The sequence below is a fragment of the Arabidopsis lyrata genome (assembly GCF_000004255.2).
Source record: "Arabidopsis lyrata subsp. lyrata unplaced genomic scaffold ARALYscaffold_7, whole genome shotgun sequence".
NCBI classification, from domain to species: Eukaryota; Viridiplantae; Streptophyta; class Magnoliopsida; order Brassicales; family Brassicaceae; genus Arabidopsis; species Arabidopsis lyrata.
The window spans coordinates 11315911-11338567 of NW_003302549.1; the positions used below are offsets into that span (position 1 = coordinate 11315911).

Consider the following 22657-nt stretch of genomic DNA (forward strand, 5'->3'; position numbering starts at 1 on the left):
TAAAAACACTAATCATACCATTTACTTTTTCTTTTTGTCAACATAATCATATGATTTTCTATAAATATATTTTGAAGACTTTTGTTTGGTGTTTGGCCTCGAGTCAATTACATTTTCCTTCTCTTTTGAGTGTGATTTAATAATCATGAGAAAAAGTCCAACCAACTCTGAAATAGTGAGAAAGCTACTTGGACGTCTGTATTAGCTCCACGTGTCAAGCTTAGAACATTTAGAAGTTTTGCTTACAACTTTTTTTTTAATTTGATCCAACCAACCAACACCAACCCATCTCAGATATTCTCGCAAATCAATCAGAGATCAAATTATAATGGAGAACCTTTTTTAATTACAGATTAACAACAAAGACAACAGCAAAAAAGTTAACAATCTAACTTGTAGTATTTAATACGTTTATTAGTTATTAATGTAAAATCCATATTTTAGACATCTGGATCCGTGGCGCAATGGTAGCGCGTCTGACTCCAGATCAGAAGGTTGCGTGTTCAATTTATGTCGGGTTCAATCCCCGGAACTATTTCCGGATTCTCTTTTTATAATTCCCCTATGTCTCCCACCAGTACGACGTCGTTCAGGGATTAAACATTAAACAGCGAGACATCTGGACTAATTTAGTAAAACCACACGCAATTTCCAGTGAACGACGTCTTTGCAAGCCTTCAACAAACTTTTTTTTTTCTTTCTTTCTGATGGTATTGAGAAACTGAGTAAAAGAAGAAGGAAGCATTACAAACAGAAATTAACAGCATGAGAAAATCAATTAATCAGCAGGTTCTTCAGGCTTCACAAAGAACTCTATATAAGCAATCCGACTCGGTGGCTGATACCCTGCAGATTCCACTTGTGGAGCTAAAGCTTTAGCAACTGAAACCAAGTGCTGAACTTTCAACATTCCTCCTCTTCCTATTGTCAGTTTGCTTCCCCTGTTTTCTCTCACTACGTTTCCTGGTATATTTGCGGTTGTTGCCTTCAAAAACTTGTATTTGTACCTATAATCAACCATGAGAATTTTAGCAATGGTTGATTTTCTCCCGCTGTTAATCAGGTCTATGAGCGTGCAAACTAAGTTGTTTTAACCATAAAGCTACGGTAGAGAAAGAATTGAGTTTATTGTTACCCGTAAGAGACTTCGGTATCACAATGAAAGGCAAGGAGAAGATCTGTGTTGGCATAATACATGAAGTCTATCTGCGAAAGAAGATATATCCAACGTGTTGGCCTTGATTCTTTCACAGAAAGACGATATTTAATCAGAAAACGAGAGAGAAACAAGACCTGTAGGTCTCCATGTCCTTCTCCTCTGAAGATAACACAAGGGGGTTCCTTTTGAAGGCTGATCTGTACACTTGATCCAGGCCATTCAAGATCATCTATTGCTTCCTTCAACGCCGCTGACTGATACATTAACAATAACTATTTGAGAAAAAGCTCAGACTAAAAATGTTAAACGAAAAGCGATACTAAACTATGTTACTACCTTTATGGTAAAAGTAAGTGGCGCACTTCCTGCCTGCTCAAAGTTGTAGTCCCATGTGACGGTTTCCGGGATTCTCGTTCTTATCTCAGAGTAGATGCAAGCGTTTAAGGTATCAACAGATCTAATCAAACACTCACACATCAGCTAACTACTAGTAATCAGTATATTCACAAAGCAAAGGATCATAGTACATACTTGAGAAGAAGCTCCATATCAGGTCCTGGATACTTGATTTCAATAGTATTTGAATGTCCAGGTGATGAAAATGTGTTCAAGCAATCAACAAGAAGACCTAAGCTGATTCCAAATCTCGGCCTACCTTGAGCTCCATACTCGTATTTCGTGAATAGCTTCTCACAAAACACATTCGGATTCAATCGAATTCTAGGGATTTCGAAAATTTAAGAAAAACTCAGAAATCGATACCTCGCGTTGAAGATAAACTTTGGCTTGAAGACAACCTGATTCCTCCACAATCAAAACTATTCCGTGCTCAGATAATTCTACTAAAGCATCCTGGAAACGGATAATTTCTGAGAACCACAGTTTTCTTTTTCGTAAAATCAATGAAGAACCCTAGGTTTTGATTTTCGGGGGATGGAGAAATAGACCTGGTGGCGTTTCCATCGGACGCAAGTGAGTGCGTCAACCATTCCTTGAACATTATCGAGCTGGCAAATGAGGTCCGGAGTGTCTGGTTCAATCGCCGGCGACGAGGACGAACTCATCGCTCTCTCTCACTCTCCTTCCTCCGCTTTCCCGCCAGAAAATAGAGTCTTATGGGCCTATATTGGGTCCGATTGTGACCACGCGGTTAAACGAAAAAGTTCTCATAGAAACTGGTTAGAGGGGGTAAAAAAAAGTTCAGTGTGATGAGAAAATAAATAGACGGTCGAATAAACTTTATTTAAGACGACGGTAATTGTGGATAATAATCGATTGAATAATTAAAAAAAAGTATAATAAAATACATAAAATAATTAAAATAACATTTTTTAGAAAAACAATTCTGTCAAATCACTAAAATGGAGAAACAAATCCAATAAAATACATAGGCTTTGAAAATCACCCCTTTCAAATACAAAACTGCTGATATAACTACGAAGTAAGAATTGGAAAATCTAAAAAAAATACTAAAAACATATTTTATTATAATAATATATATATAAATAATATAATCTAATATTATAAATGATATATATTACAATTTTAATAATATTTTAATAAATATTATAAATTATATATATATACAACTTTAATAATGTACCAAGGGAAAAATGTCGTTAAAATCCCCAACTTATTCAAAACGTTGATTTAAATCCTCAACTCATGACGAAACGAAATAAATATCAAACTTATGTTGACTTTCCAAATAAATATCAAATTTATATTGACTTTCCAAATAAATATCAAACTTCCGTTAACCTGGCCATATTAGGTACGACGTTAAGTGGGTTAATAGAGCTCGTTAACGGAGGTAATTTTCTGTTAACATATATGTTAATTGATAACGTCATTGTTTCATATAACAACAAAACGACGTCGTTTTGTCGTAACGATTGAATTAAATCCCTAAAGTCAATCTTAGATCCCCAAATCGAGCAAAATTCCTAACCCTAAATAGAGTATGATTTGAAACTCGGGATTTTATTGAACAGTTACGACAACACGAAACAACGTGTACGTACATGTGTTAATCGAAAAAACACAACTTTACGAACAGATACAACTATACGTACGTATATTCGTGACTCTTACGTAAATAACTAACTTATATGAATACGACTTTAGGTTATATGACTTAGATGAGATTTGATTATAGTTCAACAATACTGTCATTTTTAATTAGCGGATCTGTTAACTGAAAATTAATCCCGTTAACATTGTCTGTTAACTCACTTAACGTCATGCCTAATATGGCTAAGTTAATAAAAGTTTGGTGTTTATTTGGAAAGTCAACATAAGTTTAATATTTATTTGGAAAGTCAACATAAGTTTGATATTTATTTCGTTTCGTCGTGAGTTGAGGATTTAAATCAACGTTTTGAATAAGTTGGGGATTTTAATGACATTTTTCCCAATGTACCAATGCCGACAAAATAATAATAATTATGTTAGCAATGAAATTGATTATTATAATAGTTGGTTTAGCAGGCCCAGTTATTTATAAAGGTGATCTTTTTGGCCCACACACAATTAGTAAAAGACAGACAAAAATAAATTAAAAAATAAAAGCCCATAAAAGGGTATGTTTGTAAAATTTCAAAAAGACCTTTTCTCTCTTTCTTCTCGGCGCTTACTCTCTCTCTCTCTCTATCCGTAGAAAAATGGACGGTGTTACCGGCGGAGGAACGAATATCAGCGAGGCTGTGACGGCGCCGCCACCGCGGAATCCGCATCCAGCGACGTTGCTTAGTGCGAACTCTTTACCTCCTCCTTTCCTTAGCAAGACGTATGACATGGTGGAAGATCCGGCGACGAACGCGATTGTTTCGTGGAGTCCGACGAACAATAGCTTCATTGTCTGGGATCCACCGGAGTTTTCTCGTGATCTTCTACCTAAATACTTCAAACACAACAATTTCTCCAGCTTTGTTCGCCAGTTAAATACCTATGTAAGTAAAAAAAATCCTCTCGCGCCCTAATTTCTCCACCATCGAGTTTATTGCCATTGATTTCTCTAATTGTACTGTTTATCAATTCTGATTTCGTTGAATAGTCTTAGTTCTTGATGTGTTTGATTAGATTTCTATGATTCATGTGCCAATTTGATGAACAGGGTTTTAGGAAAGTGGATCCAGATCGGTGGGAATTTGCTAATGAAGGTTTCTTAAGAGGTCAAAAACATCTATTGAAGACGATAAGCCGGAGAAAATCTGCTCAGGGACATGGTAGTAGTAGTAATCCACAATCTCAGCAATTATCTCAGGGTCAAAGTTCAATGGCTGCATTATCTTCATGTGTTGAGGTTGGGAAATTTGGGTTAGAGGAAGAAGTTGAACAGCTTAAAAGAGACAAAAACGTGTTGATGCAGGAACTCGTTAAGTTACGCCAGCAGCAACAAACAACAGATAGTAAACTTCAGGTTATGGTTAAACATCTTCAGGCTATGGAGCAGAGGCAACAACAGATCATGTCTTTCCTTGCTAAAGCTGTCCGGAATCCAACTTTCCTCTCTCAGTTTATACAGACGCAGACCGATAGTAATATGCATGTAACCGAGGCTAATAAGAAGCGGAGACTCAGAGAGGATACTACCGATGCTGCTACTGCTGAGAATTATAGCCGTAGCTCGGATGCATCAGATGGACAGATAGTTAAGTATCAGCCTCTTAGAAACGATTCAGTGATGTGGAACATGATGAAAACAGATGATAAGTATCCGTTTCTTGACGGGTTCTCATCTCCAAACCGGGTGTCAGGAGTCACTCTTCAAGAGGTACTCCCCACAACTTCAGAACAGTCACAGGCATATGCACCCGTACCATCAGGACAGCCTTTATCATACTTACCCTCTACTTCAACTTCTCTCCTGGATACCGTAATGCCAGAGATTTCCCAGATGCCACAATTGACACGAGAGAGTATCAACGACTTCCCTACAGAAAACTACATGGATACCGAGACTAATGCTCCAGATACATTCATCTCTCCAAGCCCATTCCTTGATGGTGGTTCAGTCCCAATTCAGCTTGACGGAATACCTGAAGACCCCGAGATTGATGAACTGATGAGTAACTTTGAATTCCTTGAAGAATATCCACCAGAAAGTCCAGTTCTTGGAGATGCAACTACAGTAGAGAACAGCAACAACACAAATGGTAGACATATGGATAAGTTTATAGAAGAGTTGGGTCTTCTCACACCAGAGACAGAATAATCCTAAAGGATTATGAATTTATGTAAAGTATCAAACTGTAAAGTCTTTCTCTACTAACCATCTAACATTATGGTTAGGATCTCTTTTGTCAAAAAAATTGCAACTTTGTGACAGAATCTTTCTTTGGATAATACTAGAAGAGTTATATTTATTATATTAAAAAGAAAATGCCACCTGTCGAAATCATATTTGTAATCTTGTTTCGATAAGAAAAACAGAGTTGGAATTTTTTCCCGGGGAAGCTCTTTTCAATGGAGGTCCTTGCGAGTTCTTCATTATCCCCATTTTTTTTTACTAAGCCTAACAAAATAAACCCTAATTTCTCAATCCAGGTACTTTTCTTTCGCAAAGTTGACTCCTTTTTTTAAAATTCCTCTCCTGAAAATTCTCCAATTTGTATCCGTTTAGCTGTGTAATCGAATTGTCAACCTTTGCAGGTGAAATTGTGGGTAACTCAACCTCCAAAGATTTCAAAAGCTAGCAACTTTAGTTATGCTCGTTGTCGTAGTAACAAATCAAGGAGCAATGCAACAAACCCAGGAGTCGTGTTTGTCTGTAATAGATTTCTGTGTGTTATCGAAAGAAATGATGAGAGGAAATTCTCTGGGAAGGTTATGATGAAATCTTCAGTTAATTTCAGACAGAATCTCTCTGTTGCATTTGTTCGGATAGTTTCTGTTCTGCTTGTCTCTTCCATTTCTGTTGTCACCACTGATTCACCACCATCATGTAAGTTCTGTTTTTTACATATTGAGTCAAAATTGGGGAATGCAATTTGACTTCATTTGTCTGGTTTTTTTCTCTATCTCTTTAGGGGGTCTTAGTGAGGAGAATCTTCTCTTCCTCGAGGCTTGGAGAACAATTGATCGAGCATATATTGATAAAACCTTCAATGGACAAAGCTGGTTTCGTTACAGAGAGACTGCTTTAAGAAATGAGCCTATGAACACTCGAGAAGAGACATGTATGTGTGAGCTTTGACAAAAGGTTTAACCTCTTACGGTTTAGTACAACCTGTTTCTGATTTTGGTGTTTGTTTGTTTGTGTTTAGACATGGCTATCAAGAAAATGGTTGCAACACTAGATGATCCTTTTACTCGATTCTTGGAGCCCGGAAAGTTTAAGAGTTTGCGGGTAAGAATTCCTGAAAATAGGCTAATCTGAATCTAGCAAATAGATTGTATGTAAGATTTAGTAATTAACTGGTTTGGTTGAAGGCAGTCCGGGACTCAAGGGGCGGTTACGGGTGTTGGGCTGTCGATAGGTTACCCTGCTGCATCAGATGGACCACCAGCTGGACTTGTTGTTATATCAGCTGCTCCAGGAGGTCCTGCAAATAGGGCGGGAATTTCACCCGGCGATGTTATTCTAGGAATTGATAATACAACCACAGAAACTCTGACCATCTACGATGCTGCACAGATGTTGCAGTGAGCCACATTTCCAATTTCATCCGTCCTTTAGCTCTCAGAAATCATTGTGATGAGGAAGCCATTTGCATCGGGATAATACTTTGTTTAAAATGCAGGGGACCTGAAGGAAGTACAGTGGAGCTAGCGATTCATAGTGGACCTGACACGAGACTCTTAACTTTGACGTATTTCTCTCATCCCTTTATTGTCTACCTTTGTCTTCATTTTCACGTTCATTGAGTAACTATGATTGTTGTTATTTCAGGCGAGAGCGGGTTTCTGTGAATCCGGTGAAGTCAAGATTATGTGAACTTCCTGGTTCTGGGAGTAATTCTCCTAAGATTGGGTATATCAAGCTAACGACATTCAATCAAAATGCTTCTAGTATGTATTCTTTGGCATTACTGATTCCTTCTTACAAATTTGTCTACTCTCTGGTTTATTTTCTCTCAAAGTCGAACACTTTTTTGTAGGTGCGGTAAGGGAAGCAATTGAAACTTTGAGAGGCAACAATGTAAATGCATTTGTCTTGGACCTTCGAGACAATAGGTGATGACTATTATGAAAACAAACTCCTTTTTGTTTCTGCATCAGCCTTTCTTAAACACTTGGAATTTCTTTTCTTGCCGCAGTGGAGGTTCTTTCCCAGAAGGAATTGAGATTGCTAAATTTTGGTATAACCTCATAAACCGTTACATCTAACGAATCAGAAAATTTCAAGATCCACAGCTATCATAATAGAAACTTCAACTTTTGGTATCCACAGGTTAGATAAAGGAGTGATTGTGTATATTTGCGATAGTCGAGGTGTTAGAGATATATATGATACTGATGGAAGCAATGCTATAGCAACCTCTGAGCCTCTTGCCGTTCTCGTATGAGTTTCCATCCTTCCTTTCATCAAATCTAGTCCTTATTGTAAATGCCATGGAAGATTTAGTTCTCACACAATCTTTCTCTTTCCCAGGTTAACAAAGGCACCGCGAGTGCCAGCGAGATATTAGCAGGCGCCTTGAAAGATAACAAACGTGCTCTAGTTTATGGAGAACCAACTTACGGAAAAGGGTAAACAAAAAGGCGCAGTTTTTGTTTCTTCTTCTTCTCAGAGACTGAACCTTTGTAATAATCTTGAGACTCTAACACATTTTGCAGCAAGATACAGTCAGTGTTTGAGCTTTCTGATGGTTCGGGCTTGGCAGTAACAGTAGCTCGATATGAAACACCAGCTCACACAGATATAGACAAGGTATGAAACTACTTCTCCACATAATATGATGTCCTATAGGGACTCCCTCTGTGTTTACACGACACTACATACAAACATGTTCTTACAGTTTAACTTGCTACTGGTTGTTGAATAGGTCGGTGTTAGTCCTGATCATCCATTGCCAAAGTCGTTTCCGAAAGATGAAGAGGCGTTCTGTGGATGCCTTAAGGATCCTACAGCTGCTTGTTATCTCAATCAAGACTTACTTTTTTCTAGATGATTTTGATTTGTTCAAACTTTGTTCTGAGATCATATGAGTAAAGTTCATTAACTCAAGCTTTGCATTCTTTTGAAGATTCACATAGCTTCATGATTTAGCTAATCGAAACCAGGAATTTCACATTTAAAAACACAAACAGAGGATTTTCCCTTCATCATCCAATCTTAAATGCAACAAAATATATTACAGAGACAAGCAATAACACTCTTTCTTTCAGAACAAAGACTCAGACAAACTCAAACCAAAGCGAACTACTCTATATACTCAACTCGATAACAGGAAAACGAGAGACCAATAGTCCAACAGACTAAATGGTAGGAACAAAGAGAGCCGTGAAATGACAAACATACACTCATTGATGCTTCTTGATTGACGATGAAGCACTTGTCCATGCTTTTATGAGCTTGGGTAAATCAAACAGCGAGCACTATAATAACAATCATGAGCACGATACCAAAAATCACCAAGAGCAAGCACATCTACAAGAAAAAAAAAACAATGGAAAGAAGACGTTAGTAGGCTGATCTGATCATCCAAAATCAAGAAAAACACATTTCATGGTATGATCAAAAGCTTGAATATAGTTACCAGAGAAGAATTTGATCTTTGTGTCTTTGAGGCTTTAGCGAGATGGGATTTTCCTTGAGCAGTTGCAGCGTATGAGTTATCGATGTGAGTACCAATATCATCTACGCAAAAATAGGTCTTAGGTTGAGGGTTTTGAAGACATAAGTGAGAGTTTTAGCATAACAAGATTTAGAATCAGTTTTACCAATCATGGTTCCTTGATCATGTACCAACACTGCCAAGTCTTTGAAGATTTCGTGAACCTCGCCAATTTGCTGCTGGATTTCTTGAATCCCTTGCTCTCTTTCCTCAATAATAGCCTCATTTAACGCAATCTCATTGTCCAACAGTACAAGTTCTTGTCTGCAACAACAGCAACAAACAATCAATAGAAGAGTCATCAATCCGAATAAAGATGGAGACTTTTGTCTGTATAAACTTACCTTTTTGATTCCACAAGAAGGGCACGCTGCTCTGGATGCTTATCTCCATTCACATCATCTATTGTGTAGCTATATTACCAAAGCAAAGAAATCAATACACAAAACCACAAAGGCAAACACAAACCATTTTCAATTCCTTCAATGAGCATTAAGCCATTAACCTTGAGGGAAGAGATGGCTTATGGACAAGAGGAGCATATACGGTTTCTCTTTCAGCAGAAAGACGCTGAGCCTTTTGAAACTCTTTCAACACAGCTTGAAAGTCCTTTGCGAGCTTAGCATCCACAATCTTCTTCTTTTGCTAACCAACCAATATATACAAAACAACAAACCATCAAATTCCTATTAACCAACAAAATTAGCAGAACAACAAGAATCTTCCTTTATCAAAAATCACTCACATTTACACCTCTTTGATGATCAGTTTCACTAGCTTCTTTAAGTTTAGCTGATGTATCTTTCACTAGCTGTCCAATATGTAATCTTGTCTTGTGCCTAAAACAAACATTTTTCACCATTGTAGTGACACAATCAAGCAAAATGACAGAATTAGAAACAATTTCAAGAACACTAAACTCAGAAAGGAGATAACTTTGAGAAGTACTTACAGCTTCTCTCGAAGCTCAGGTGTGTCTTTAGGAGTACCAAGAGTGTTGACAAGACGATGGAAAGTGGAAACACTTGTGTTGATCTGAAATATACCAGAAGCAACAGCTTGAGTGGTGTCTTGTCTACCACCACCATTGATGTTCCTTGAAGAAGCTAATGATCTTCCTCTTCCCGCCTCTAAATCTTGAAAACTCATTCTTTCTCTCTCTTTCTCGAAAAACTCACCACTAAAATTATCCTCTTTTATTCCCAAGAAAACAGAGCAAAATCGAAAAATTCGATTTCACGGTAACGAAGATCGAGGGAAGAGAGGACGTGACGGTGATTTTCAGATTCTCCGGTGAGTTCTCTCTCTCCGGAGTCACGGACAGATTGAGAGAAACGTGAATCGCGGAGAGAGAGCGCAAAACGTGAAATGTCACATTACCTGTACGAACGAAAAAAGCTTGTACCTTTTTCATTTTTGGCCCTTACTTTTTCTATAATATTCTAAAAGTGTCTCTATAGTTTAGAATCTTAACGGTATATCCTCCTTTTATCATAAAATGACAAAAATGTCTACGATATGATTAAATTGCTCTGAGCTCACGACACGTTGGATAATAGACATTGGTGGAGAGAGTGATTATGTCACGACGTCGGTTGATGATTGTAAGCAAGTAACAGATTTCGGATTTAAATTCTTAATCCAGAATTTAATGAATAAAAATCTCTAGATAAAACTTTACGAGTCTAAAAAGGGTCAAAAAGTTAAAGAAGTTTTAAAATTAGGACTATATTTTAAGTTTAAGTCATCGCACGTGAGAAGTTTCCGACCATATCACGTGCCAAACCCGAATAAGTCTCGTTTTTCCAAATCAAAACAGGTCCCACTTTTTCTTTTCTTTTTCTCTCTTCTTCACATCAAATCCGCGACCAGAGATTTTTCTTTTCTTTGATTTTTCGTTTCGTTTCAAATTTGTTCCTCCGGTGAAGAAAAAAAAAAACTTACGTTTCAATCCGCGCCAAAGCGATTTTCTTCATGTCGGTGAGTTTATCTAAACCCTTCGTTGGTTTTGGTTTTTGTTTCGGATTTATCCTGAGAAGATGGATGTTGTTGCTGTTGATTTGATTGATGAAGATGTGAGTAGATCTGTTGATTTTGATTGTTATTTTGTAAAAACATTTGCACAAATGGGGTTGATTATTTGTGAAGAATCGTTACTTTTTTATTCTATTTCAGAGGATTTTGAAGCTATTCTCTGTTTTTAATTTGGGTGACAAAAAAAAAAAAAAAAAAATTGGGTGAAAATTCCTGTTTCTGAGATGAAGATTTTTTTTTTTTTTAGGGTAAATTATTTTTGTTTGGATTCAGGTATTCACTTTAGCATTTGTTTTGTTTTGTCATCTTAAATATCTGATCTGTGCCGTTGTGAGACAGGGATAAGCTTTTCCTAGATTCTGAGGTTCTTTTTATCATCTTGTAATGATGATACAATGTTGTTGTGTTTCTGATCAATTGTATTGATGATATTGGTTGCTTTAGGAGTGTATAGTCATTGTTTAGGCGATAAGGAAGCAAGAAATGCGGAACCAAACAACTAATGAATAAGTCTGATATGCGATTTAGCTGGTTTAAAATCATAGTTTAAAGTCTAACGAGGTTGTATCTCACTGGCAGATGACAACTGTTAAAGTGAGCAATGTTTCTCTTGGAGCAACCGAGAGAGATCTCAAGGAGTTCTTTTCCTTTTCTGGTGATATTCTGTACCTTGAGACGCAGAGGTTTGGTTTCCTCTCTAGTGTTCCTTTTGGATGTTTAGATTTACAGCTTTTTGTTCTTCGGGTTCTTAACTCTTTTGACATGTTTGTACAGCGAGACTGACCGGACTAAACTAGCATATGTTACTTTCAAGGATCTGCAAGGAGCTGAAACTGCGGTTCTTCTCTCGGTATTTCCACTTCTTATCTTGTATCAGTTCCTCTATGTGATTGTGTGACTGGGTATTAATGTGATTCTTTCATTTCAGGGAGCAACGATTGTTGATTCTTCAGTCATTGTCTCTATGGCCCCTGATTACCAACTATCCCCTGAGGCTTTAGCTTCCTTAGTAAGCTCTTAATTCATCATCTCTTCTGAGATTTTTTTCACGAGCAAAATTCTTACCATTTTATCTTTTTCACAGGAACCCAAGGACTGCAACAAATCTCCCAGGGCAGGTGACTCAGTGTTGAGAAAAGCCGAGGATGTTGTGAGTAGCATGCTTGCAAAGGGCTTTATCCTGGGAAAAGATGCCATAGCCAAAGCCAAGAGTGTTGATGAGAAGCACCAGCTAACATCTACAGCATCAGCCAAAGTTGCATCTTTTGATAAGAAAATTGGTTTCACTGATAAGATCAACACAGGCACAGTCGTTGTGGGAGAAAAAGTCAGGGAAGTTGATCAGAAGTACCAAGTCTCTGAGAAAACCAAATCAGCAATCGCTGCAGCAGAGCAGACAGTGAGCAATGCAGGTTCAGCTATAATGAAGAACCGGTATGTTCTCACAGGTGCCACGTGGGTCACTGGAGCCTTTAACAAAGTTGCTAAAGCTGCAGAAGAAGTTGGACAAAAGGCTAAAGAGAAAGTTGGTATGGCTGAGGAAGAGGATAAGAGGAAAGTGGTTGATGAGTTTGCTAGAGTTCACTTGTCTGAATCACCAAAGGCAGCTTCATCAACGCAAGAAGCCGAACATGAATCAAAACTCTCTGAATCTCCTAAAGCAAAGAAAGAATCTGAACATCTTGAGCCACAACCGCAACCACTGCAGCAACAATCTCCTCCACCTATGGCTCCAGCTCCGGCTCCTGCTCAACCTTGAGATATGCAGACAAGTAAAGACCTTTCTGATTCTTGTTGTAAGCGGTAATACTTGGAACTAATCTCTCTCAGATTGTTGAAGATGAAGATTGAACTTGTTATTTAGGACGAAGACTTGTGTTCTTGTAACATTGGATTCATGGTCGATTTGGTAATTAGACCTGAAACAAAGAAAACAATTTTGTCCTTATGGTTTATCTTAAAGTTATCTCAAAACTAGTGAAGAATATGAGTTTAGTATTTTTAACCGGGCTAATATTAACTGAACCAAAATACCGATCGATTTTTCTTTTTAACTAGAAAATATAATAATGTTCTTATTTTTTGTCAACAAGTAATGCTAGTTTCAGTTATATTTTTATTTGGTCACCAATTTGATTAGATAAAGTTACAATCAATTAGGCTGGCGTCAAGTGATTTATGTAACTGAAAGTAACCAACCAAAATTGATCTTACAAAAACATTTGACAGGAAACGCTTTGGTTCTGTGATTTAAGAACTCTTTCCCTAATCATAAAGATTGTAAGCACTTTAAATTCAAAGAAGTATCAATTAAGAATAAATGTAAATATTGACCTTTGACAAAAGTGAAAGAAGAAAATCTTGACCAATTAAATACCTTATCAAAAATATTTTGTTCTCAAGTGAAAAAAGAACAGACTATTCATGGTATAAAAGAAAAAGAAAATTCGTTTTGTTACAATTATAAATTGTTTGTAAACACATCATCTTAATTGAAAATCACTACAAAAAGAAAAAGAGTATAAACACAAAAAAAAATGGAGAAATCAGCTTTGACATTCGTTGGAATTTTACTCTTTTCAACATGTGAGTTTACGACAAATTTTATGTTCCAATTGTATATAAATCAATTCGATGATGTCGAAAAGAAAAACGAATCAATTCAATGATTTTTACAGGTACACCAATTCGAGCACGAACCGGATATGTATCTTGCAAGACGAACTCTGATTGTGTTAAACTCAAATGTCCAACACCATTTGGTACCCCCAAATGTATGAACGGTGGATGTGAATGCCCCCTTGAAGAACTGGTGACATTACCGGATGATACCAATTGTGGTGTGGCTGCTTGCTCTGACTATTGCAAGGCAAAAGGTGAACATGCTTATGCTTGTATCTCAAACCATTGTTACTGTCACAAACCTCCCATGTAATTTTAAGAGGTTTCTATATAAGGTCTTCAAATATCTATTTTATTATTACTATTAATGTCTTTTGAATATCGATCATATCATTTAATTACAATAGTGTTTATGTTTGGCCATTTGACTGAAAATTAACCTTGGTTGGAATGTTTTTCTTTCACTTATTTTTCAGATTCATTCTTCATTTGTCTATATTATGTACTTAATTGTTGATGAACATAATACAAGTTGGAAAATAAATATCAAAGTGACCTTAAAGATAATTTGATATTTTATCATGTTTGTTAGTTTCCTAAATCAGACTATATATAAATATGTTAGATACTCATTAAGAATATATTTGTCTATCGAAATTAAAGAAACAACAAGAATTGTAGTCTAGTTAAAATAAAGCTAGTTCAACAAAACTCTAGTGACAATCCGCGAAACTTCGTTGAGAGTTGGGGATAAATCTGTCAAACTTGTATGGTTCAAACGTTGGAAAATGTTATGGTAATAACGAATCTAGTTATGTTTTGGATAATCCAGCGAAATATATGTCAAAAAAATCCATTGAAACCATAGATTCATGTTGCAGGTCAATTTCAAAAATAGTTTTTGATTTTGGTTGGGCTTCGATTTAAATGGTTAATCATAATTATTTTAGTTCGTTGAACTTGAAAGACAAAATTTTAGAATTCACTAGAATCCATTAGAAAAGAGTAAATATAAATTTTAGATAATTCTTAAATGAATTTTTAAATTAATAAAAATGGAATGAAGATTGTGTTTTGTGATATTATACATTATAAAGGTTATTACTTAGATATGGATGAAACAATGCTAAACTAAAATAATAAAATTAATGATGTTATCTTAGTTTAATAATTAATGATGTTATTGCTTACAAAAAATAAAAATAATTAATTTCCAATTTAATACCTTAAGAAACATCAAACTAGGTAATTTTCCACTCTCTTAACAAACAACTTAGGTATAAAATCTTGTTACATGAAGTAAATCAGGTATTTACCAAAAGTATTGACCAGTAAAATAATTAGCAAAACATATTTTGCTTGCGGGGGAAGAAAACGAAATTGTTTTCTTACACTTATAAATGCAAACATATACAATGAGTTATTGATGTTATCTTAGTGTGTATAAATAAAAACTTATAATAAATGAATGAAATCATGCTAAACTAAAATACAAAATCTTGCTAAACTAAAATAACAAAATTAATGATGTTATCTTAGTTTCATCATTAATTTATGAGAAATTGTTAAAAATGCCCATTTTTCAATACTCCTTTTCAAAAATGCCACTTTTGAGAGTCCATTTTTAAGTTTGCCCTCTTTTAGTTTTTAATGACCATTCTACCCTTATTTGAAATAAAATTAGGTCCACAAAATACAAAATATTTTTTGGCGGGAAAAGTGATCCCGCAATTTTCCCGCCAAAACACTTGTAAAAACCTTTAAAATACCTTGTAAAATTTTCCCGTAAAAATTTTTCCCGCCAAAAATTTTTTTTTGCGGGAAAAGTGATTCCGCAATTTTTTTGGCGAACTTTTTTTGGCGGGAAAATTTTTAGCGGGAAAAATTTACAAGGTATTTTAAAGGTTTTACAGAGTATTTACAAGTGTTTTGTAAGATTTTACAATGTATTTTAAAAGGTTTTCCAAGGTATTTATAAGGTTTTATAAGGTATTTACAACTTGTAAAACCTTATAAAAAACTTGTAAAACCTTATAACTTGTAAAACCTTATAAAATAGCTTGTAAAATCTTATAATATTTTATAAATACGTTGTAAAACCTTTTAAAATACATTGTAAAACCTTATAAATACCCTGTAAAAAACTTTTAAAATACCTTGTAAATTTTTCCCGCCAAAAATTTAACGCCAAAAAAATTGCGGAATCACTTTTCCCACAAAAAAAATTTTTGGCGGGAAAAAATCTTACGGGAAAATTTTACAAAGTATTTTAAAGGTTTTACAAATTTTTACAAGGAAAAAATTGCGGGATCACTTTTCCCGCCAAAAATATTTTGTATTTTGTGGACCTAATTTTGTTATATTTCTTTATATATTTTTGATATCTTTTATTAAAAGAAGGGTAATTTAGTCATTTTGTACATAAAAAGGGGTATTTTTAAAAATGGACAGCCAAAGAGGGCATTTTTGAAAAGGGGTATTGAAAAAGGGGCAGTTTTGTGAGTCTCCCTTAATTTATTATATAACTTAAATATCCAATTTATTATATCCAACAAATTAAATACAAAAAATCATGCTAAACTAAAGTAAAAAAAAATAATGATGTTATCTTAGTTTCATCATTAATTTTGTATAAATACAAACTCCAAATCCTCCACTTTAAGTCACACAAAGAAATCAAAACACAAGAGAAATATACAAACTTATTCAACAAAAATGCAGAAAGCAGCTTCGATATTTATCGGTCTTCTACTTTTCTCAACATGTACGTAAAATTTGTGGACCATATGTTTATTTACATACTTACATTCATCATCATCACCATCGTCATCTTCATCATCGATATTATATATCATCATGATCAATAACATATTAAATCTCATAGGTACTCAAATTCTGGCACAATCTTGCAAGAATGCATCTGATTGTACTAATCTAAATTGTGCAACCAAGATCAAGTGTGAGCAGAACAAGTGTCAATGCCTTAATGAAAGATACGTCCGCGCGATATCCCTTAAGACGAGGTGTAATGTTCAATCTTGCATTGACTTATGCAAATCAAAAGGCGAAGTAATTTATGTTTGTGTCTCATACCGTTGTTATTGTCGCAAACCTCCAATGTAATTATATAACTACAGTAAAGCCTCTATAAATTAATACTCTATAAATTCATAACCTCTCTAAATTAATAAATTCTTCCGGTCCCGCGTTGGGACCAGTGCAAAATATGACATAAATCGATAAATTAATAAAATAATAATTTTTTTTGAAAATCTCATGTAAATATATGGTCCCATCTATATTATAAATTAATAATTGTATAAAATTATCAATATATATATATATGTATATTTAACTTAATATATATATATATATGATATAAATTTATATATGTCATATATGAATTACTATGATATATATTTAAAATATTATAGGTAAAATTTTTAGTGAAATATGACTCTATTATTCGAAAAAAGTTTGTGTTGTTTTTTAAACTTAATAATTGCTTCTCTACTTGCAATTGATTTTAAAAAGATATTGCTTAATTATGAAGAAAAAAATTATTTTTAGATAGAAATTTTTTAAAAAAATTATAAAATTAGTAAATCTCTCTATAAATTAATAATTATTAATTTATCGATAAATTAATAATTATTAGTTTATCGATAAATTAATATCTTTCTAAATTAATAAAATTTTATGGTCCCAACATTATTAGTTTATAGAGGTTTTACTGTAATAACAAGCTTAATTATAATTGTAGTATCTTTTAACTTCTTATATTACTCTGTTTATCGGAGAGTAAAGTAATATATCTTACATATCAAATTTTATTATCACCTTATAAATTGTTTTATATTAATTTATTTACGAGTTATTGTAAATTTTTTATAATCATATAGTTATAGATTGGTGTTTTTGTTATAATGGGCTTGGATTGTTAGGGTCCTTAAGTAAAAATGGGCTTCGGGTTATCAAGTGTGAGCAACGCGATTGTACTACACGGACCTGGAACGCGCGTTAGAGAATAAAGTTTGACTGAGATCCTACATATTGACTTTTTTGAATCGACTGTGCAAAAAGATTTGATTTGACTCTCTGCTTCCTTCGAGGAAAAAAAGAAGTAGAGTGTTGGACAAGCTTTTTGTCTCTCTGTTATTCCGTTAAATATCGCCGTTAAAGAGTAACGGACGCCGTTTACTCTCCCTGGTCCGGTAACTATTTGATTGACACTTTTAATATTTTTATCTCTTCAGTTTCTCTGAAGCTAACACAAGGTAAAGTAAAAAAAAAAAAAATTGAGAGTGAAGCAAAAGATGAAGTGAAACCAAACTCTTTAAACTCACTCTTATCTTCTTTTCAGTGATTGATTCTTCATTTTTCTTTTTGTCTGATTTGAAATGGAAACGAAAGTCGAAAAAAAAATGTACGGAGATTATCAAGAGATGAAATCAGGCGAAGAAGAAGAAGGACATGTGTTTTTAAATTCCGACAACATTTTCGGTTCGGTGTCTTCGTCTCCGACAACAACAATCCAAAACCCTAACTACAAATTCACCTCCTTCGACAACCCAAATTTCCCTTACATTTTTCCGGTTTGTCTTCGCTTCCAACCAAAAACCCTAACTTTTTTTACATCTTATTTCTTAAAAAGTTGATAACTTTTAGTGTTTTGGTTGTTTAGAAAGAGGAGTATGAGATGACGAGCATGATCGAAAGCGGGTCGGGTATGTCAACTTGGTCGGGTCATGACCCGGTGGAGAATACTGCAATCGAGAAAGAGCCTCCTCCGGCGAAGAAGAAACGTAACCATAGACACACTGCTCGTCAGATTCAACTAATGGAAGCGTACGTCTTTGCCGTTTTCTTTTAAGATTACAAGTAACGATTTCGTATGAAAAAATGTTTGCTTAAGTTATTGGTGTTTATCGTAGATTGTTTAAGGAAAATCCTCATCTGGATGACGAAAAAAGATTGAGATTAAGTAAAGAACTTGATCTCTCGCCACTACAAGTCAAGTTTTGGTTTCAGAATAAACGTACCCAAATCAAGGTATAATCACTCTTTATTTAATTTGGTTTGATTTTTAACAAGGTTAATTAGACTGTATAAACCGGTTCAAATGGGGGATAGAAACTCTGGCTCAGACTAAACATGTTAAAAATTTAAGCTTTTTATTGTTGCTAATACTAAGATTAACAGGCACAACAAACAAGAAGAGATAATGTAATGATGAAAGCAGAGAATGAGACTCTAAAGACAGAGAGTCAGAATCTTCAGTCCAGTTTACAATGCCTCTCTTGCTCTTCTTGTGGACACAACCTCCGCCTCGAAAACGCCCGCCTCCGCGGAGAGGTATGTATATTTGAATGAATCAACTCTTGGCCGTTGTTGTTTATCTACTGAATCATACGGTTTATTAAATGTTGCAGCTTGATCGCTTACGCAGCATTGTTTCCATGAGGAATCCTCCTCCTGCACAAGAGATTGCCGGTTTCATCCCGGAGACTAATAACATCAACAATAACATGTTGATTGCGGAAGAAGAAAAGACGATTGCGATGGAACTTGCGGTTTCTTGTGCTCAAGAATTAGCAAAGATGTGTGGCATAAATGAGCCCTTGTGGAGTAAGAAGAGACTATACAATGATAGTGTGTGTCTGAACGAGGAAGAGTATAAGAAGATGTTCTTCTGGCCTCCAATGACTGATGATGATCGTTTTCGCAGAGAAGCTTCAAGAGCTAATGCAGTCATCATGATGAACTGCATTAACCTCGTCAAAGCATTCCTTGATGCTGTAAGAATAAGTCAAACACACATTTCTTTAATTACATTTTTTAAAAAGTCAGATGTACCATAAATATATTAAACTTTTGCTTCAAGGATAAATGGTCAGAAATGTTCTGCCCGATAGTCTCAAGCGCCAAGACGATTCAGATCATTTCTTCTGGAGCCTCTGGACCAAGTGGTACTCTTCTTCTGGTGAGTAATTACAGTTTTACAATAGTTAGAATGATCAAAGTTAATTGGCTTTCAGGTAACTGAGTCTTGTCTCTCTTTTCAAAAAGATGTTTGCAGAGTTACAAGTAGTGTCTTCATTGGTGCCAACACGAGAAGCTTATTTTCTTCGGTATGTGGAGCAAAATGCGGAAGAAGGAAAATGGATGATTGTAGATTTCCCCATCGATAGGATCAAACCAGCATCAGCTACTCTTACTGATCAATACCGGAGAAAACCTTCTGGTTGCATCATTCAAGCAATGCGTAACGGATACTCTCAGGTCACATGGGTAGAGCACGTGGAAGTAGAAGAGAAGCTAGTGCAGGACGAGATGGTTAGAGAGTATGTGAAGAGCGGTGTGGCCTTTGGCGCTGAACGGTGGCTAGCTGTGTTAAAGAGACAGTGTGAAAGGATGGCTAGTTTCATGGCTACAAACATCACTGACCTTGGAGGTATATAACTTGTTTCACAAGTAAACCTCAGAACTTTCACAACCAATGTGATTTGTTATCCGTTTTCTCGTGTTTTTTCTTCAGTGATACCTTCTGTAGAAGCAAGGAAGAACTTGATGAATCTGTCACAGAGAATGGTTAGAACTTTCTGTCTGAACATAAGCAATTCATATGGACAAGCATCAACAAAGGACACAGTGAGGATCGTAACCAGGAAAGTTTGTGGTGGTCTTGTTCCGTGTGCCGTGTCAGTCACGCTTCTTCCTTATTCTCATCACCAAGTTTTTGATCTTCTCCGCGATAATCAACGTCTCTCTCAGGTAAGAAAGTAAAACTCGAGTCTTCTTCGTCTCTGTTCTTTTGATCCAAAGATTCTGAAATCGAAATTTGAGATCTTTTCTCTCTGTAGCTGGAGATCTTGTTCAATAGAAGTTCATTTCAAGAAGTTGCTCATATCGCTAATGGATCACATCCTGGAAATTGCATCTCTCTTCTTCAGATCAATGTCAGTGATGGTTTTCAAAATCACGAAACTTTTCGAAATCCCAACAAAAAAATTAGAATTTTGATGTAAAAAGTTTGGTTCTTGAATTACAGGTGGAGAACAATTCATCGCAAAATGTAGAGTTGATGCTTCAAGAAACTTGCACCGATAACTCCGGCAGTCTCCTGGTGTACTCCACTGTCGAACCCGACGCCGTTCAACTTGCTATGATGAACGGCGAGGATCCTTTTAAACTCCCTCTTTTGCCCGTTGGATTCTCTGTTGTTCCAGTGAATCCATCCGATGGCGTCGAGGGCATTTCCGTCAATTTACCTTCGTGTTTTCTCACAGTTGCGATACAGGTCTTGGGGAGCAACGTCACCACCGCAAAACTCGATCTTTCCACCGTCTCCGCCATCAACAACCGTATTTGCGCCACTGTCAATCGTATCACTTCCGCGCTCGTCAACGACGTTGGTAATTAGGAGAAGATTTGGAGGGTATTTTGGTAAATAATGCGCAGCTAAAAAACTGATTAGGTATTTATTTTGTAGATGAGGGTAAATTCGATCCGATACAAAGGGTAAAAACTGGAATTTACCACTAAAGTTTTTTGGGGGAGTCAAGAACGCACCAGCATGCTGACATTTTTTGTTGAACCGGGTTTTATCCGGTTTAAAAAATGCTTGACTGGTTCGGGTATTGACTTCCAACTTGGTTAAACCAAACGGTTTTATATTATGGTTTTGTTTTGTTCTTTTTGTTGCAAGTTTAATGCTAATTGTCTTAAACTTTGGAGAACCTTGTACTAAAGCCAATCTTAGTTTAGAGATAGTCGATTCTAAAGCCAACCTCATCATATGGAGAACCTTGTACTAAAGCCAACCTTGTACTAAAGATAGTTACTTGAAACACCTCACAAATTAATTGCACAGAAACCAAACAATCCACTTAACAATGCAAATAACCAATTAAACTTTGTCGAGCATACATAATTTATTTTGTGATCCACATTTTCAGAGGGATCTGGTCTTATGAGAAGCTTCGTAATTAGTAATTAGAGTAGGACTCGAGTCATACTAGGGGTAACGGTCGTGGTGCTTTTGGATGTTTGATACCTAGTCATCGCCTAAACCACTTTTTTTGAAAAGTTTCTTTATACTGCCTCTGGGAACTCGAGAGTGAGGTGTCCCGTATTCTTGTCTAAGGCTCTTCTTACTATAGCTATGCGATCACGAGTCTTGTGACCAAGATGACGCTTGGGATCTCGTCCCTGATTCGCGTGGTACTTGTACTTTATGTAGAAAAATACATTCCTGGCCTTGAGTCTCTCACTTGACGGCTCCATATTTTCTTTAGTTTCTATTGCTACTTTTGATAGATTCAGCTGCAACAAATAGTAAAAAAAAAAGTAAACTATTGTTATTGATACCAATTTTCATTGAAAAGGAAAACAAGAATAAAAATTTTACATTAATTTTTAGGCGGCTTCATATGCGATTTTTTCACCTACAAACGCAAACACATCGTTACTGGACTATCATGAGCAAAGGCAAAAGTGAAAATAACTGACAATATATCGTACCACGTAAAATTGTTTATTATCATTGAAAGCATCCTCTTGCGGCCACTCATGCAAACTACCTTTGTAGAATACATCTACCGGTTCAAGTTCCAAAGGTTGTCGTGGCAACACAGGGTTTTCTACATAGAAAAGTCACAATATAGATTATGCATAAACCCATATGGGAATAAATGGTGTAAGTATGAGTGGAACTAGCTAGTAGAACTATAAAGATGATTGGAATTTGTTTTCATTTAAACTAGCTAGTCCGGACTTAGGTCTAGCAATATTGCAAGAAAGTTTATTGATGTCAAAGCCTTTTTCAACCCCGAATCATAACTATATATATATATATATATTTTTTACATATTTTTTTTTATAATTCAAGTGATCTTAAAGGTTTTCTAGGCCCAAAGACTATTCTTTAAGCCCAAGGAAACCATGTTAAAATTCGAATCCGGTAGCCAATGCTACTCGATCCCATGTGGCAAATACTTTTCTCTCTTCTACCACTGGACCAAGGCGATTTGGTTTATTTACACATATTCTCTAGCCTCTT

General features: G+C 35.6%; 8 protein-coding genes and 1 non-coding gene across 9 annotated transcripts; 7 read left to right on the forward strand and 2 right to left on the reverse strand.

Annotated features, from left to right (window-relative positions):
- Positions 1–450: 450 nt before the first annotated feature.
- TRNAW-CCA lies at positions 451–522 on the forward strand. Its single transcript has one exon. It is a non-coding gene; the product is annotated as a tRNA-Trp (tRNA).
- A 74-nt stretch (positions 523–596) lies between these two features.
- LOC9304112 lies at positions 597–2319 on the reverse strand. Its single transcript, XM_002870041.2, has 7 exons — positions 2107–2319; positions 1922–2011; positions 1691–1845; positions 1496–1616; positions 1294–1413; positions 1136–1206; positions 597–1007 (listed from the first exon to the last, which is right to left on the reverse strand). Exons 1-7 carry the CDS (start codon positions 2221–2223, stop codon positions 779–781), a joined length of 903 nt encoding a protein of 300 aa, XP_002870087.1. The 5' UTR covers positions 2224–2319; the 3' UTR covers positions 597–778.
- A 1451-nt stretch (positions 2320–3770) lies between these two features.
- Positions 3771–5558, forward strand: LOC9306159 (heat stress transcription factor A-1a). Its single transcript, XM_021017541.1, has 2 exons — positions 3771–4110; positions 4275–5558. The coding sequence occupies exons 1-2, from the start codon at positions 3823–3825 to the stop codon at positions 5373–5375; spliced, it is 1389 nt and encodes a 462-aa protein (XP_020873200.1). The 5' UTR covers positions 3771–3822; the 3' UTR covers positions 5376–5558.
- Positions 5559–5597: 39 nt separating this feature from the next.
- Positions 5598–8348, forward strand: LOC9304113 (carboxyl-terminal-processing peptidase 2, chloroplastic). Its single transcript, XM_002867995.2, has 13 exons — positions 5598–5707; positions 5813–6104; positions 6190–6339; positions 6427–6509; positions 6597–6805; positions 6904–6972; positions 7053–7171; positions 7261–7336; positions 7420–7461; positions 7554–7662; positions 7755–7852; positions 7940–8033; positions 8149–8348. Exons 1-13 carry the CDS (start codon positions 5627–5629, stop codon positions 8272–8274), a joined length of 1548 nt encoding a protein of 515 aa, XP_002868041.1. The 5' UTR covers positions 5598–5626; the 3' UTR covers positions 8275–8348.
- A 25-nt stretch (positions 8349–8373) lies between these two features.
- On the reverse strand, positions 8374–10332 carry LOC9304114 (syntaxin-23). The gene is made up of 7 exons (XM_021017542.1): positions 9893–10332; positions 9686–9779; positions 9446–9585; positions 9285–9353; positions 9047–9204; positions 8863–8963; positions 8374–8753 (listed from the first exon to the last, which is right to left on the reverse strand). The coding sequence occupies exons 1-7, from the start codon at positions 10087–10089 to the stop codon at positions 8688–8690; spliced, it is 825 nt and encodes a 274-aa protein (XP_020873201.1). The 5' UTR covers positions 10090–10332; the 3' UTR covers positions 8374–8687.
- Positions 10333–10762: 430 nt separating this feature from the next.
- On the forward strand, positions 10763–12951 carry LOC9306160 (binding partner of ACD11 1). The gene is made up of 5 exons (XM_021019552.1): positions 10763–10920; positions 11554–11657; positions 11749–11824; positions 11903–11983; positions 12059–12951. The coding sequence occupies exons 1-5, from the start codon at positions 10915–10917 to the stop codon at positions 12731–12733; spliced, it is 942 nt and encodes a 313-aa protein (XP_020875211.1). The 5' UTR covers positions 10763–10914; the 3' UTR covers positions 12734–12951.
- Positions 12952–13449: 498 nt separating this feature from the next.
- LOC9304115 (putative defensin-like protein 307) lies at positions 13450–14054 on the forward strand. The gene is made up of 2 exons (XM_002867997.2): positions 13450–13560; positions 13653–14054. Exons 1-2 carry the CDS (start codon positions 13512–13514, stop codon positions 13907–13909), a joined length of 306 nt encoding a protein of 101 aa, XP_002868043.1. The 5' UTR covers positions 13450–13511; the 3' UTR covers positions 13910–14054.
- Positions 14055–16306: 2252 nt separating this feature from the next.
- LOC9304116 (defensin-like protein 306) lies at positions 16307–16737 on the forward strand. The gene has a single exon (XM_021017076.1). The coding sequence runs from the start codon at positions 16453–16455 to the stop codon at positions 16717–16719; it is 267 nt and encodes an 88-aa protein (XP_020872735.1). The 5' UTR covers positions 16307–16452; the 3' UTR covers positions 16720–16737.
- A 1120-nt stretch (positions 16738–17857) lies between these two features.
- LOC110226148 (homeobox-leucine zipper protein HDG4) lies at positions 17858–21304 on the forward strand. Its single transcript, XM_021016809.1, has 10 exons — positions 17858–18191; positions 18281–18444; positions 18531–18648; positions 18799–18951; positions 19029–19394; positions 19481–19579; positions 19666–20050; positions 20135–20370; positions 20460–20555; positions 20648–21304. Exons 1-10 carry the CDS (start codon positions 17997–17999, stop codon positions 21017–21019), a joined length of 2184 nt encoding a protein of 727 aa, XP_020872468.1. The 5' UTR covers positions 17858–17996; the 3' UTR covers positions 21020–21304.
- The last annotated feature ends 1353 nt before the right edge of the window (positions 21305–22657 follow it).